The sequence below is a fragment of the Chiloscyllium plagiosum genome, unplaced genomic scaffold, assembly GCF_037043375.1.
Source record: "Chiloscyllium plagiosum isolate Xiang-an unplaced genomic scaffold, Cpla_swu_hap1 HiC_scaffold_6, whole genome shotgun sequence".
NCBI classification, from domain to species: Eukaryota; Metazoa; Chordata; class Chondrichthyes; order Orectolobiformes; family Hemiscylliidae; genus Chiloscyllium; species Chiloscyllium plagiosum.
Window position 1 is genome coordinate 18,007,845 of NW_028270144.1, and position 15,987 is coordinate 18,023,831.

Sequence of the window (15,987 nt, forward strand, 5' to 3'; positions counted from 1 at the left end):
ATTTAACGTCCCGGCATCCACTGCGCTCCGTGGCAATGAATTCCCCAGGCCCACCTCTCTCTGGCTGAAGAAATGTCTCCTCATTTCCGTTCTAAATTGAACCCCTCTAATTCTAAGGCTGTGCCCACTGGTCCTAGTCTCCCCGCCTAACGGAAACAAATTCCCAGCGTCCACCCTTTTTAAGCCATGCATTACCTTGTAAGTTTCTATTAGATCGCCCTCCAATCTTATAAACGCTAATGAATAGAATCCCAGGATCCTCAGCTGCTCATTGTATGTTAGGCCTACCATTCCAGGGATCATCCATGTGAATCTCTGCTGGACACGCTCCAGTGCCAGTATGTCCTTCCTGAGGTGTGGCGCCCAAAATTGGACACAGTATTCTAAATGGGGCCTAACTGGAGCTTTATAAAGTCTCAGTAGCACATCACTATTTTTATATTCCAACCCTCTTGAGAAAAATAACAACATTACATTTGCTTTCTTAACCACGGTCTCAACCTGCAAGTCACCCTTTGGAGAATCCTGGACTAGCACTCGCAGATCCCTTTATACTTTGGCTTTATGAAGTTCCTCACCGTTTAGAAAATAGTTCATGCCTGTATTCTATTTTTTGGAACTCCCTCTAAAGCAGCACAGGACATGTCACTGACAACCCTAGGATGTTGCTTACCACCGCCTTCACACCTTACCATCAGCCTCTCAAGTGCAATTAGGAATGGACAATAAATGCTGAGAATAAATTAATAAGCAACAAGAACAGAGGAGTTCTTGACTCTATTTTGGTCAATAACTATTCCTCAAACAAGATTACTTGATTACAGGTTCTCTTGCCAATATCTCATTTCTGTTTATGGGAGCTTACTGTGCACAACTGACTACCATGTTTCCTGCATTGCAAAAGTGACACAATTCAAAAGGATTTTATGTCTATTCCTGCTCCGTCTCGGTTTACTGTTTTTAAACACTGGAGCAGCTGAGTAAACCCAGCTGGGAGTTTTCAAGATATTGACATTCCAGGGATGCAAAGCACCACCAAAGAATTTGTGATCCTTTCCTGCACCTGTTGCCAAATGCTGTACCTTTCTGTGCGAAATTCTTGCTGCATTACCAGGCAAATGCTACGTGCACAGGAACATGCTGATGCTCTGTTGTGTATTCACTATGCATACCTTCCAAAGAGGGTAAGTGTGGCACAGCTATCTCAGTGGGAAAACAAACCATCTGACTTGGCAACTGGGAGACATGGGGAATAATGTAATCCTGGCTTGCATTATCTTTGTGGGGTTTGTACCCTTCGTAAATGGAAATTTGAAAGACATATCTGCGAATAGAAATACCCAATGCAAAACAGCACTCTGTATTTGCATAGCACTTTTAATATATTAAAATGTTCCTAAGATGCTTCATGGGCATGTTAAATCTGATCCTCTCAAGCCAGTCTTAGGGCTGATGTCCACAGACTTGGTCAGAAAGGTAACTTTTTAAGGAGAGTCTTTTGGGAAGAAAGAGAGAAAGAGTGCAGCAAGGTGTAGAGTGGCTATTCTTTACCTGATGGCCAAGGCTGCTAAAGGTACAGCCTCCAAGAAAGCATTTAAAATTTGAGACACTCAAGATGCCAGGATTGAAGGAGCACAGGTATCTCAGAGGGTTGTGGGTTGGAAGGGTATTACAGAATGAGGGAGGAGGTGTGACACCATAGATCTATTTCAACACCTGGTTAAAAACATGAGAATCAAGGCTTTCGCAAGCTTGGAGCGAGTGTTAAAACACTTGCTGAAGAATGATGGGTGAATAGAACTTAGACGAGTTACCATTGTCTTTCAGTTCTACAATGCTGTATTTCATGTGGCTGTTTGTCATACAACCTGTATTGAAAAAATGTTCAGCTTACCACATTGAAAAGGAAAAAAACATTACAAGACTTTACTTGAACCCAACCTTCGGTATAATCTGTTGATGAATTTACGTTGGTTGAAGGATCAATATTGGCTAGGGTGAACTACTATTTGACATTGTGGATGTTATGCATCCATCTGATGGGATCATCAGCCTCATCTGAAAGATGGCACTTCCAACAGTGCACCATTCCCTCAGTACTGCTGGAGCCAGTGATTTAGACAAGTCAGGAGAAAGTGAGGACTGCAGATGCTGGAGACCAAAGTTGAAAAGTGTGCTGCTGGAAAAGTGCAGCAGGTCAGTCAGCATCCGAAGAGCAGGAAAATCGATGTTTCGGGCATAAGCCCTTTTTCAGGGAATTTCGGAACAGCGGAAAACAAAAGTATGATGGGAATAAAGAACAGGCAGTTGAAGATGCCTGAAGTCAAGAACAAAGATCATGTACTGACAGCAAAAGCTTTGCCAAGATCTTGATAAGGTTACGACTGTAGCAACCAACAGATGCAAAAGCAGTGCAATGACTTGTTGGAGTTATGAACTATTCAGCAAAGTTCTTGCCTAATCAAAGTGTGAACATTTATCTGCGCTCTCTGTGATTTTGGCGCACAAAAGCAGCTTTCAATCAAATCAAAGAGTGAGCAACAGAAGCTCCCAGGCTGAGGAAGTCATCAACCCAGCAAGGACACAAAACCGGAAAGACAAGCATCTTGCTCTATTGAGTACTCACCATAGGACTGACATACCCAGGGGAGAAACATCTCACCAGGAATGAGCAGACACCAGACGAACTGATAACAGCTCACACATGTCAATAAAAGACCTGAATTTAGAGAGAATGATTGAAAAAGATGCATGTGCAAAGACTGATAACAGTGGGACAGTTTAGAATTTTCAGTTTTATTCATGAATGATATGTTCTCTTTGTTGGCCATCTTCATTGAGTAACTTGTAACTGCAAATAATAGTGCATTCATTTTTTACGATATTTTGTGAAAAAGCGAATGTTTTGGAAAAATACATTTGTACCAGTTTTTCAGTATCACATTCTGTAAATTGTTTTCACTGTAGTTTACGGTAGCCAATAAACATTTCACTGGAACTAGGCTCGAACCAACAAACTTGATTAAGTTAAATATTGATATTAAAAGCAGTAAAGTGTGCCTGTGGTAAGAACATTGACTCACTTCTTGTTGTCTGAGGTAAAAACACAAATGTGCTTCCTGCTGTAGATGCTTGAAGTGGATTCTTTTAAAAGACTGCACTGTAATTTTCAGTGGAATTGCTCAGGTTCTGACACCTCACTGACTTTGTTTGCAATTTAAACTCACCATGCTCTGGATGAAAGGAAGCATTTCAGTTATCTGGTCCTTAAGCAAAAAGTGTGCTTGCTTTTCACAGTTTAAACATTGCTAATGTACCATTTTAAAGTCCGGTTGATTGAAAGTGCATGCAACGTTTTCTGGGCATATATGTTATATGCAATTTATAAAGTGTGAATTTAGCAAGACAACATTGTTCATTCTAGTCATGTATTTGATTTAAGGAGTTACAGATATGCAGAAGTTGAATTATTTGTGTAAAACAATTGTTTGCATGATGTTGGCATTTACTGATAATGCAGCTAGCCCAATGACATGTTCAGGATTCAATCATGTCTCAGTGGCAGCACTTTCATCCCTGATTTAGAACTTTCAAATCTGTCTCCAGGCCAATGTTCCCAGTGCAGAATTGATGGAGTGCAACATTGTTCTGAGTGCTACCTCTCAAAAAAGATGTCAACCTAAGTCCACAACGATGCTCTCCAGCAGTCACAAACAAGACACTATTTTGCATAACAGATGTGAGGGGGTCTGGGATTTCCCCTCCCATCTCCTGACCAATATTTACCCCACAGTCGTCATCACTAAAAAGGACAAAATTATCTAGATGTGACTGCATTGCTGTTTGTAGGATCTTGCAGTTTACATATTTTGCTGCTGTGTTCCCAATGTTATAACTGTAACTACATTTCAGAAGTTCTTTATTATCTGTAAAGCACTTTGAAATGGCCAGTGGTTGTTAAAGACACTATAAACATGCAGTTCATACTTTCTGATTTATCAAAGGATTCTAAAATACAAATCTTTCCATATCGGTGGTCCCATTTGTTATTAGAAACACGTTAACATTCTGCTATTTTAGCTAAATTTAACAAACGTAAATTTGATCTGAGACATCTGATATCTTCACATCTGTTGTTGTTCCATTTCTCTCTCATTAGTATGTGGCTAATGAGTTAATCCTTTAATTCCTGCTTGGAATATTTCTGGTGTGTTCCCAATTCCTGCCTTGAAGCTGGTTTTGCTCAGTTGCTGTCTTGTTTCCAGTTTGATCATTGCTTCATTTTCGGGTCATTGCCAATTTATTAGCTGAACAGCGGGTTCCAGCATAACCTGTATTTGTATAATGTCTTTGATCAAGTAGTTGGTCATCTGTCCTAATATTTCCTTCTGTGGTGTTATACTTTATCAGATAAACACTGCTGCGAAGCAGCTAGACACATTCTGATACATTAGAACACAATTTGAAGCAGGCTGTATTGCAAAACTTCCTGAGGCACTTCACTGGACCATTATCCCAAATTCCCATAAAGAGAGATCAGAAGAGGTGAGCAGTAGTTGTCTTAATTGGAAGGTCTTAAGGAGTTCTTTAAGACAGAAATTGGCTCAGTATTGGGAGGAGTACCGAGATTTCAAATGGCTGATCTTCCCAGGCTCCTGGTTAAGCAATATTTCAATTTTAAAACTCTCATCATAATTTTCCAATCTCTGCCATTGTAAAATCCAATCTCTGCCATTGTAAAATCCAATCTGTTTATCAAATCCTTTAGGGAAGGAAATCTTTCATCTATACCCTGTCTGATCTATTTGTGGCTACCAACCAATAACAATGTCGTTGACTATTATCTGCTCTGTGAAATGGCCAATCAGTTGCAGAAAATTGCTATAAAACTGACTGCAGTGGTTCAAACAGACTATTCATCACCAATTTTTAAAGGCCTTGGGATAAAAGAAACAGTAGCAACATGGATGCAAAATTGGCTGAAAGATAGTAAACTGTGAGTCTTATTTAATGGGTATTTTTTGGGCTGGAAGAGGGTTTGAGTGTAGTTCCCCAGGGTTCGGTTTTGGGACTGTTGCTTTTCCTGATGTACGTGGGGTTTGTTAGCTCAGCTGATCTTGGTGGGCTTGGGACATTTCAAAGTTTGCAGATAACTTGGGAGAATTGTAAACCGTGAGGATGACAATTTTGTTTTATTCATTCACAGGATGTGGGTGTCACTGGCTAGGCCAGCATTTATTGCTCAGAAGGCCAGTGCATTTGCGATGGACAAAAATAGACTCCTTCTGACTGTAACAATTCTGTGATTCTATGGATTTCTCAAGGTGAATTGGGGATGATCAGCTGTACTGGCTCTGTCAGCAACACCCACATCTTGTGAACTAATGAATAAAGAGAAACATGCTTAATAATGACTGGAAAGAAACCAAAGTATATTATATTATACAAATCAAAATAAACTCTGCTCCTGAATGTAAAGCTAATCTTAATGTCTTTACAAGAACATTATCTTTGAGTAATTAGCTGGCTGATTAATTTATTCCACACCTCACCTGTTAAAAGTTAATTGCAATCATCAACATTTAAAATCCAATATTTTGTTTAGCTCTCAGGTTCAGTGAAGATATGCATTAAGGAAATAATATAAATTTGTACTCTTGGCTAGGTAAGTGCCTTCAATTTTCATTATAAGAAAAATGGACAGAATGATCACCAGTGATTCCACTCAGCAAATTCCAGTCCCTTGAATGTAGCATGAATGTCATATAAAACAGTACCTTCCAAGGCAATGTTTTACATAATTGAGATTTACTAATGCATCGTTGTTTCAGCGCATTCTTCTGCACAAAGCTCAGATGTGTTTAGTTGTCAACCTGCAGGTTAGTTAAGCTTGAGTTGTTCTGCAAACAGAGAATAAAAGCAGTGAGGTCGCCCATTGTGGAGGGAGTTCTTAATAAGTATTCCAAAAGAGTACTGAGCACAAACTGTAATTAGAAGATAAAGCTATTATCTTTTAATGCAAATTGGACAAGAGCTGCTTATGAGAGATGCTGGTGGAGGTGGGGAACAGATAAATCAATGCACCTAGGAGAAAATGGAAAAGACAGAAATGAAATGGTTTTCCAATGTCAATTTTTGAGGGCCAAGGTGTCACTAACATAAGTCTTAACATTTGTTGTTAGTGAATGGATGCTCACCGTGATTCAATGACATTTTTCTGCTTTTTGTTTTAATGTCAGAGTTAAACTTTTCAAAACAAGGTGGTTAAAGCTTCCGTTGTAAATGTTATGAAAGGAATAAATTGCAACACTTATCTTGGATTACTCCAACAACATCTGGCAATCAACATAATGGACCCAACAATCCTCTCTGTAGTCCAGACTTAAGAGTTGCACTTCTGTAGCGCCTTCCATGCTTTCAGCATTTTCAAAACACTCTCTCAGCCATGACTCAGTTGGTAGCACTCAACGTGAGAAGGCCTTGGGTTCGAGACCCACCCCAGTGGCTTGAGTACAAAAATCGAGTTTTGCAGACCCGATGCAATACTTAAAGGATGCTGTACCATTTTTTAGATGAAATGTCAAGTTGAGACCCTAACTGCCCTCTCAGCTCTGTATAAAAGTTCCACTTGGCACTATTTCTAAGAAGAGCAGAAGAATGACCAGATCTGATTAAAACTTATCCCTCAACTAATACCACTAAAGTTTTCAAGCATTGTCATATTTCTGGTTTGGGAGCATGCTGTGTGTAAATTGGCTGTCATTTTACTGTATCACAGCAATGAATACACTTCAGAAGTTTTCTATTGGCTGTAAAGTGCTTTAGGAAGCCTGAGGCTATTTTCCCTGGAGAATCGAAGGCTGAGGGGTGACTTTATAAAGGTTTATAAAATCATGAGGGTCATGGATAGGGTAAATAGATAAGATCTATTTTGCCCGGTATGGGTAGTCCAAAGCTAGAGGGCATAGGTTTAAGGTGAGAGGGGAAAGATATAAAGGGGACCCAAGGGACAGCTTTTGCACGCAGACAATGGAATGAGCTGCTAGAGGGACAGGTACAATTACAACATTTAGAGTCATAGAGATGTACAGTACGGAAACAGACCCGTCGGTCTAACTCATCCATGCCAACCAGATATCCTAAACTAATCTAATCCCATTTTCCAGCACTTGGCCCATATTCCTCTCAACCCTTCCTATTCATATACCCATCCAGATGCCTTTTAAATGTTATATTTGCACCAGCCTCCACGACTTCCTCTGGTAGCTCATTCCATACAAGCACCACCTTCTGTTTGGAATTTAAAAGGCATCTGGATGGGGATATGAATAGGAAAAGCTTAGACTTAGAGGGATTTGGTCCAGGTGCTGTCAAATGGGATAGATTAATTTAGGAAATCTGGTTCACATGGACAAATTGGACCGAAGGGTCTGTTTCCGGGCTGTACAACTCTTCTACTCTATGAAGTGCAACTTTCTCTCTCTGTCTCAGTTCTGGCCAGAGGAGTATCAGCGTAGATTCTGTGCTCAAGTGTTTGAACATTCCTGACTCCGAGGTGAAAGTGCTACCCACTCAGCCCCAGTTGGACACAGAACTGGTAGGTGGCGCCAAACTTGAAAGGCAAAACCATGACAATTGCAGGAGCAGAGGAAGACTGAGAGAGAAGTATCATGTTATAAAGTTATGCTGAAGAATTAATTTAGTAAAATGTTGTCTTGAGCCTTCATTTCAATTTGGTGAGGAGGTGAAGCAATGTTTTGCTGACAAGACTGAAATAAAAATTTTTGCAGTGTCTGAAGTTTACCAGTTACAGAAAAATTCAGGATGTGGGTTTAAGCGGCATGCAGAATCCTGGGCTTTTAGCATGGAATCCAAACTAACAAATAAAACTAGTTAGATCTCAACTGCAACATGGTGCCCAATTCTGGGAGTGTACTTCAGGAAGAATGTGAAGGCATTGGAAATGGTGTAAAAGAGATTCATAATAAAGTGGGTTTCAAGAATATATTATTGAGGAGAAGGGCAAGAAAAGATTTGATAGAGGTTTTCAAAATCGTGAGGAATTTAGAGAGAGCAGATAGAGAGAGACTGTTCCAGTTGACAAGAACCAGAGGACATTGGTCTATGATGATTGGCAAAGGGACCAAAGGCAAAGAGTAATTTTTTATTCTGCAGGTTGTATTTAGGATCTGAAATCCCCTGGTAGAGAGTGTGGCAGAGGCAGATACAGTTGAGACATTTAAAATGCAACTGGGTATCTAAAAGAAGCAAAATTGGAAGACTACAGGGAAAAGGACTGGCATTGACGCAGTAGGCCAAATAAGCTCTTTCTCCCCTATAAATTTCCATAATTCTGCAATAAGAGTTTATTTTACTTTAAGATATAGATTGCAGCCCAACTTAAATATTCAATTAAAACCATTCTGTTGTTTTTCCACAGGAACTTTTTACACCTGAATGCAAGTTTAAGGAATCAGTGTATGAGAACTACTATGTGATCTATTCATCAATGCTCTACAGACAGCAGGAATCTGGCAGAGCTTGGTATCTGGGTTTCAACAAGGATGGCCAAATCATGAAGGGAAATCGCGTGAAGAAAACCAAACCAGCATCTCATTTCCTGCCCAAACCATTGGAAGGTAAATCGTTGACAGTAGATCATCAATGATGTTGCCATTTTTCATGGTTATTTTGACTGTAAAATGTTATAAAATAATGGTAGGACCCTTTATTATGAAGTCCATGGGTTGTCCGGGAACAAATGGGATAAGGTTTGAGATAATACTGTTTTGTGCCTTATATATATAGTGTACCTATAAAGAAAAGTAGGAACTAGTTTTGAATTAATAAATTAATTACTTGATAATTTCAAAAAAGAGCCATTATGGCCTCAGAGCTTGCAGTAGCATCAATTAAATAATTCTGTCACTGCCAGTTACAGAGATTTAAAGGACAGTTAGTGAGGATGCTAGACAGTCTCCCTTGGAGGAATCATCATCTGAAGCTAAATCTTCTCAATGGATAAATCATACCCAAGGCTATCTCACCCCGAGTGAACAAAGGCCGCATGTGGTTTCTGCTGATTCTCTTAACAGTTTCAATTGTCTTGTTAGAACCCCTTTCAGTAACTGAACATTGTAGCAGCAGCCCAAGTATCAATATTGCACAAAATACTGTTGGTGCTCCAGATCTGAAGAACAGGAAGTATGGAAATACTCAGTATATCAGGCAGCACCTATGAAGAAAGAAACAATGTGAATGTCCCTAATCTTCTGGGGAGTGACATTCACCGTTAGATGGTCACTCCTACATTTTTGTTGGACAACTAAACTTCACATTTCTGGACCTGACTTCTGAAACAGGCTTATTCACAATTATGGAGTGTACCTTCCATGCATTGGTTCCTCATAAGGCAGAATTGTTGGACCCCCTTTTAATGACACCAGCTGCTATATTTCAATAAGGGTGTGTTTGTTCAGAGCTTTAAGCAATTGCATTCCTTCCAGTTCTATATTTTCAGTAAATATTTTGAAAGTAATGCCTCCAATTACTAATCACCCCATGGTTGAGATTCTTTTGTTTAGAGTTAACATCCCCTCACAGCAGGTCATGTTCACTCTGTACCCATCAGGTACCCCCGCAGTGTTCTTGCTCATGCTTGCACCCCAGCAATGTTCTCAACTTCCTTTGGCCCCCAACAATGTTCACCCTCCCTCACCATGGTTGTCTCCTTCAACCCCAACAGTATTCACTCACCCCACCAACTCTTTGACAGTTCAGACCACTCCTGCACCCCAATGGTTTTCACCACCTCCCTGACTTCACCCCTCTCACACCCAACAGTGTTCATTCCCTTCCCTCACTCTCCAACTGCATTGACCTTCTCCCCCAACCCTGACAGTATTCTCCACCCTCATCACCCTGACAGGGTCTACCCCTATCAGCAGCCCTCACTGACCATGTTCAGTCCCTCCCTCGCTCTTTGATGCCTTGACAGTCTTTATCCTCCTCAGACTGATGTTCAGTCACACCCCTCCTCTGCCTGACAACCCCAAATCTTTTGATGTCAGATGTACACAATGGAGATGGTGAGTCATGAGAGTGGGCGGGGTTGGGTGGCCAGAAAGAGCACTCATGGGATGGTATCGGAGGGGAGGAGGTGAATACTTTCTGGGGAAGGGAGTGAACATTTCCAAAGGTGCCAGATGACACTCCAGCAGATTAGACTCCTGAGTAGGCTTTACACATGCTAACAAAAGATCCAAATGAATCTCGCCAAAACCAGGGTAAGTATGAGGCAAACAGCCCATATCTGCCTGGATTTGGCAATACCAGAACAGTCTGGGCAGGGTAAAACCAGCACTTGGAATTTTAACTTCCCAAGTAAGCACCATGGATGTTCTTATGCAGGTACCAGTGGTACTAATAGGACTTGACAGGAGATTGTACTGAAACTGTTTGAACAGTTAGGGGCTAAATTGAAAAGCAGAACCTCCAAGGTAATAATCTGTGGATTACTACCTGACCCACAGGAGAATTGTCACAGCACAAATAAAGCCAAGGAGTTAAATGTATGTCTCAAAGATTGGTACCACCCGATGAAGGCGCGGCGCTCCAAAAGCTAGTGCTTCCAGTTAAACCTGTTGGACTATTACCTGGTGTTGTGTGATTTTTAACTTCAAAGATTGGTGAAATTGATTATATTTGGGCAGCGGTACTGCACAAAAGACAATTGTTCTGATGGGATTAAAACAGTGCTTGGACCACTGTCCTGGCCAATCAAATAACTACAGATGTAGAATTACATTAGATTACATTAGATTACATTAGATTACATTACAGTGTGGAAACAGGCCCTTCGGCCCAACAAGTCCACACCGACCTGCCGAAGCGAAACCCACCCATACCCCTACATTTACCCCTTACCTAACACTACGGGCAATTTAGCATGGCCAATTCACCTGACCCTGCACATCTTTTGGACTGTGGGAGGAAACCGGAGCACCCGGAGGAAACCCACGCAGACACGGGGAGAACGTGCAAACTCCACACAGTCAGTCGCCTGAGGCGGGAAATGAACCCGGGTCTCAAGCGCTGTGAGGCAGCAGTGCTAACCACTGTGCCACCGTGCCGCCCACTAGAAAGGGCATTAAAGTAATTAGAGGGGGGAAGGTTAGGGATGTGGCAAATGTAGGCTTACAAAACAAAAGGAATATGGCAGCATTGTTGGGTACCTATTTGAATTACAATATACAGAGTTGGATAGAAAGGGACACAGTGTACAAACATTTGGGTTAGATTAGGGTCAATGGGGGAAAAAAAGTGGTGAAAAGTCCAATTAATAGCTCTCTACTTGAATGCATGCAACATTTAGATCAAAATAAACAAATTCACAGCTCCACTAGATGTTGGTGAAGATAATCTTATAGCCATTACAGAGACATGGCTACAAGAAGGTCAAAGCTGGGAATATTTAGGGTATGTTACTTCTCAAAAAGACAAGCAGCAAGGAAAGGGTGGTGGGGTAGTTCGGTTAGTAAATGATGGAGCAAGTATGATAGCAAGAAATGATCTTAGATCAGAAGATGTAGAATTCATTTGGGTGAGGTTAAGAAATAACAAGAACTGGTGGGAGGAGTTTGTAAGCCCCCTGACAGGAACTATGTGCTCGGACAGGTAATAAGCCAAGAGATAACAATGCCCTTTTTAAAAAGGGCAACACGTTAATCAAGGGTGACTTTAATATTCATGTAGTTTGAAAAAATCAGATTGGCAGAGGTAGCCATGAGGAGGGTTTCATAGAGTGTATTTGAGACATTTTCCGAGAACAACATGTAGGAATCCAATCAGGGATCAGGCTATTTGGGATCCAATGATATATAATGAGGAAGGTTCAAGAAATGATTTCGGAGTAATGGATCCCCTAGAAAACAGTGAGCATAACATCGTTGAATTTAGCATTCAGTTTGAGAAGGAGAAACTTGAGTTGAAAATAAGTGGATTGAACATGAATTACAGAATAAGGGAATGAGGGCAGAGCTAGCTGGTATGGGCTGAAAAAAGAGTTTAGCAGCAAAGACAGTAGGAGATGTTTAAGAAATTAGTTCATAGAGTCATAGAGACGTACAGCATGGAAACAGACCCTTCGGTCCAACCCGTCCATGCCGACCAGATATCCCAACCCAATCTAGTCCCACCCATCATATACCCATTCAAATGCCTCTTAAATGTTGCAATTGTACCAGCCTCCACCACATCCTCTGGCAGCTCATTCCATACACATAGCACCCTCTGCGTGAAAAGGTTGCCCCTTAGGTCTTTTTTATATCTTTCCCCTCTCACCCTAAATCTATGCCCTCTAGTTCTGGACTCCCCGACCCCAGGGAAAAGACTTTGCCTATTTATCCTATCCATGCCCCTCATAATTTTGTAAACCTCTATAAGGTCACCCCTCAGCCTCCGACGTTCCAGGGAAAACAGCCCCAGCCTGTTCAGCCTCTCCCTGTAGCTCAGATTCCAACCCTAGCAACATCCTTGTAAATCTTTTCTGAACCCTTTCAAGTTTCACAACATCTTTTCGATAGGAAGGAGACTAGAAATACATGCAATATTCCAACAGTGGCCTAACCAATGTCCTGTACAGCTGCAACATGACCTCCCAACTCCTGTACTCAATACTCTGACCAATAAAGGAACACATACCAAATGCCTTCTTCACTATCCTATCTACCTGCAACTCCACTTTCAAGGAGCTATGAACCTGCACTCCAAGCTCTCTTTGTTCAGCAACACTCCCTAGGACCTTACCATTAAGTGTATAAGTCCTGCTAAGATTTACTTTCCCAAAATGCAGCACCTCGCATTTATCTGAATTAAACTCCATCTGCCACTTCTCAGCCCATTGGCCCATCTGGTCCAGATCCTGTTGTAACCTGAGGTAACCCCTCATGGTTCACAACAAACATACATCCGAGCAAGGAAGAAGGATTCTAGAAAGGAGTCACACCAACCATATTTAACCGGGGAAGTTAATGATAGCAGCAACTTTAAAGAGAAAGAAATGCAATGTGGCAAAGTTTAATGGTAAGCTGGAGAATTGGGAAAGCTTTAACAATTAACAAATGATAACCAAATAAATAATAAAGATTGAGAAAGTAAACTTTGAGTGTTAACTTGCAAATACCATCAAGATGGACATCAAGAGCATTTTAAAATTTATAATCTTTAATTTTCTTTAAACATAAATACTTTGAATCAGACTTCATAGTACTATAAATATCACTGGAGAATAATTACTAGGGCAACTAATGAGGCTAACAATGAATAAACTTCTCCTTGACCTGATGGAATTCATCCTAGGATATTATAAGAAGCTACAGAGATAATGGTTGTACTTTTCCAAGAATCCCTTGGAAAAATGCTAGAGGATTGGAAAAGTGCCAATGTCATGCATTTATTTAGAAAGGGAAGGAGACAAAAATACAAGTAACTACAGACCATTAACTTAATGTCTGTAATTGTGAAATGTTAAATGATTTTGACCAATGCTTCAATCAGAACTATCTTCATAACCTTTGTTTACTCAGTTCCCTGTAATCATTTTCATTTGAATTATTTGATTGATAGTTCATTCAAAGTTAAGGATTGGGAGATCGCTTTTTTAAATTAAAACAGAGTTTCAAATGGCAAGGTGCAAGTAAAGGTCTATAAAAGTGGATGGTTTGAATTGATACTTGGGAATTCAATCAGGCATTATCAGCCAATCACCTCAAGATTGAGAACCACAGATGTGAAAACATACCCAGTGATTCATGCTATGGAAAGTGTGATGTTAAGTATATGTGTGATTATTATTATTATTCTCAGATTCTTCATTTCCCTTTGTCTTCTGAAACATTCAAAGCTCTCTACGTTACTCCAATTCTGGACTCTTGTGCCTGACATACTGCAAGACGATCTGTCCATCTTTCGGTTATTCACTGACCTGCATTGTCTTCCATTCCAGCAATGCCTAGATTTGTAAAAAAAAATCATCCTGATTCCTTTCATTCCCTATCTGTGTGCTTCTACAATTCCGACTTCTTGAGCATCTTTGGTATTCATTGCACTATCATTGGTGGCTGTTGCCATGTCTGTCTGAGATCTAAATTCTGGAGTTCTCTCCCACACCCCTCCAAACTCTTTGTCTCTCCCTTTTTTTCTCTCTCCCTCCCTTTCTGTCTCTCTCTCTCTCTCTCTCTCTGTCTCCCTCTCTGTCTGTCTGTCTATCTGTCTCTCCCTCCTCTTTAGGATAGTCCTTAAAACCTCACTCTGACCAAGCATTAAGCCACCTGTTCTTAGGTTCATTGAAGGGAAAGATTTGGAAATTATTCTTGTTATATGCTGTTCTTATCATAGTATCTGGTTGGTGTCAAATCTTCTTTTTGAACTCTTTTGCCTTGGGATGTTTTATCACTTGAATGTCATGAGATAGACTCAAGTTGTTGTTGATTAATAATTAGATTCATAGATGCCATATTGAATAACCTTTGTTTTATAATGATTGTATTATTTAATCTTTACTTTCTTGCACTACAGCCATTGTGCCAAAGACCAGGCACTGTGAATCTCAGCACACAATTCCAGTGAAGCAAAGTTCCCTATGTATCTCTATCCTGCAATTGATAAAAATGTCCACTTACATCAATCTGCTGTGAAATCTTGGTTTTGCCAGAGAAAACCAAGTGAAATGTGGCCCAGCATATCAAAGATGACAGTGGGTTCCGGTTGTTTCTGATTCTGTTATTCAAAGAGACCGAATAAAGTGAAATGTATCCAATAGCTGAAGGACCAATAACTAGATATTTAAGGTAATTGACAAAAGAGCTAGAGTGAGGGATAAACTTTTTAAAATAGTGAGTGACTAGTATTTGGAATGCCTCATACCTGGGCTATAGGAAGATGATTTGGTTGTTGGAGGTCAGTCATCTCAGCTCCAGGACTTGTCTGCAGGATTTCCTCATGGTAGTATCGTAGGCCCAACCATCTTCAGCTGCTTCATGAATGACCTTTCCTCCATCAAAGGTCAGAAGTAGGAATGTTCACATATGATTGCACAATGTTCCATATCATCTGCAACACCTCAGATAATGAACAATCCGTGACTAAATGCAGCAAGAGCTGGATCATGACTGCCCCTGGGCTGACAAGATTAGATTACCTACAGTGTGGAAACAGGCTCATCGACCCAACAAGTCCACACCACTCCGAACAGCAACCCACCTAGACCCATTCCCCTACATTTACACCTGACTAATGCACCTAACACTATGGGCAACTTAGCATGGCCAATTCACCTAAACTGTACATCTTTGGACTGTGGGAGGAAACACACGCAGACATGGGGAGAATGTGCAAACTCCAAACAGACAGTTGCCCAAGGTGGGAATTGAACCTGGGTCCCTGGCGCTGTGAGGCAGCAGTGCTAACCACTGAGCCACCATGCTGCCCAGCAAGTGGAAAGAAACATATGCACCACACAGGCACCATACAATGACCACCTCTAACAAGAGGAAATCTAACCACTGCTCCTTAATTTTCAATGGAATTACAACCGCTGACTCCCCCACAATCAATATCCTGGCAGTTACCATTGACTAGAAGCTAAACTTGACCTGCCGTGTAAGCTCTGTGGTTACAAGAGAAGGTCAGCGGCTAGGAATTCAAGAAGCTCAACACCATAAATGATAAAGAGGTTAATTTGAATGACGCCCCATTCATCATCTTCAATATTGACTCCCTTGCCACAGATGCACAGTAGCAGCAGTGTGTCCCACCTACAAGATGCACTGCCATAACCTGCTGATGCTTCTTTGCAAACTGCTTTCCAAACCCATGAACTCTATCCCTAGAAAGACAAAGGCAATAGATGCATGGGAAAACCTGAATGCTTCCTTCCAAGCCACACACTATGCTGACTTGGAAATATATTGCTGTTTCCTCAATGTC

General features: G+C 40.8%; 1 protein-coding gene across 4 annotated transcripts in view; it reads left to right on the forward strand.

Annotated features, from left to right (window-relative positions):
- fgf14 (fibroblast growth factor 14) overlaps window positions 1–15,987 on the forward strand; it is a 508,919-nt gene that overhangs the window by 488,032 nt on the left and 4,900 nt on the right. For all 4 annotated transcript variants that reach the window (XM_043691268.2, XM_043691271.2, XM_043691270.2 and 1 more), the window contains exon 4: window positions 8,441–8,639. In XM_043691268.2, coding sequence (XP_043547203.1) covers window positions 8,441–8,639 — 199 coding nt within the window. The remainder of the gene's footprint in view (window positions 1–8,440; window positions 8,640–15,987) is intronic.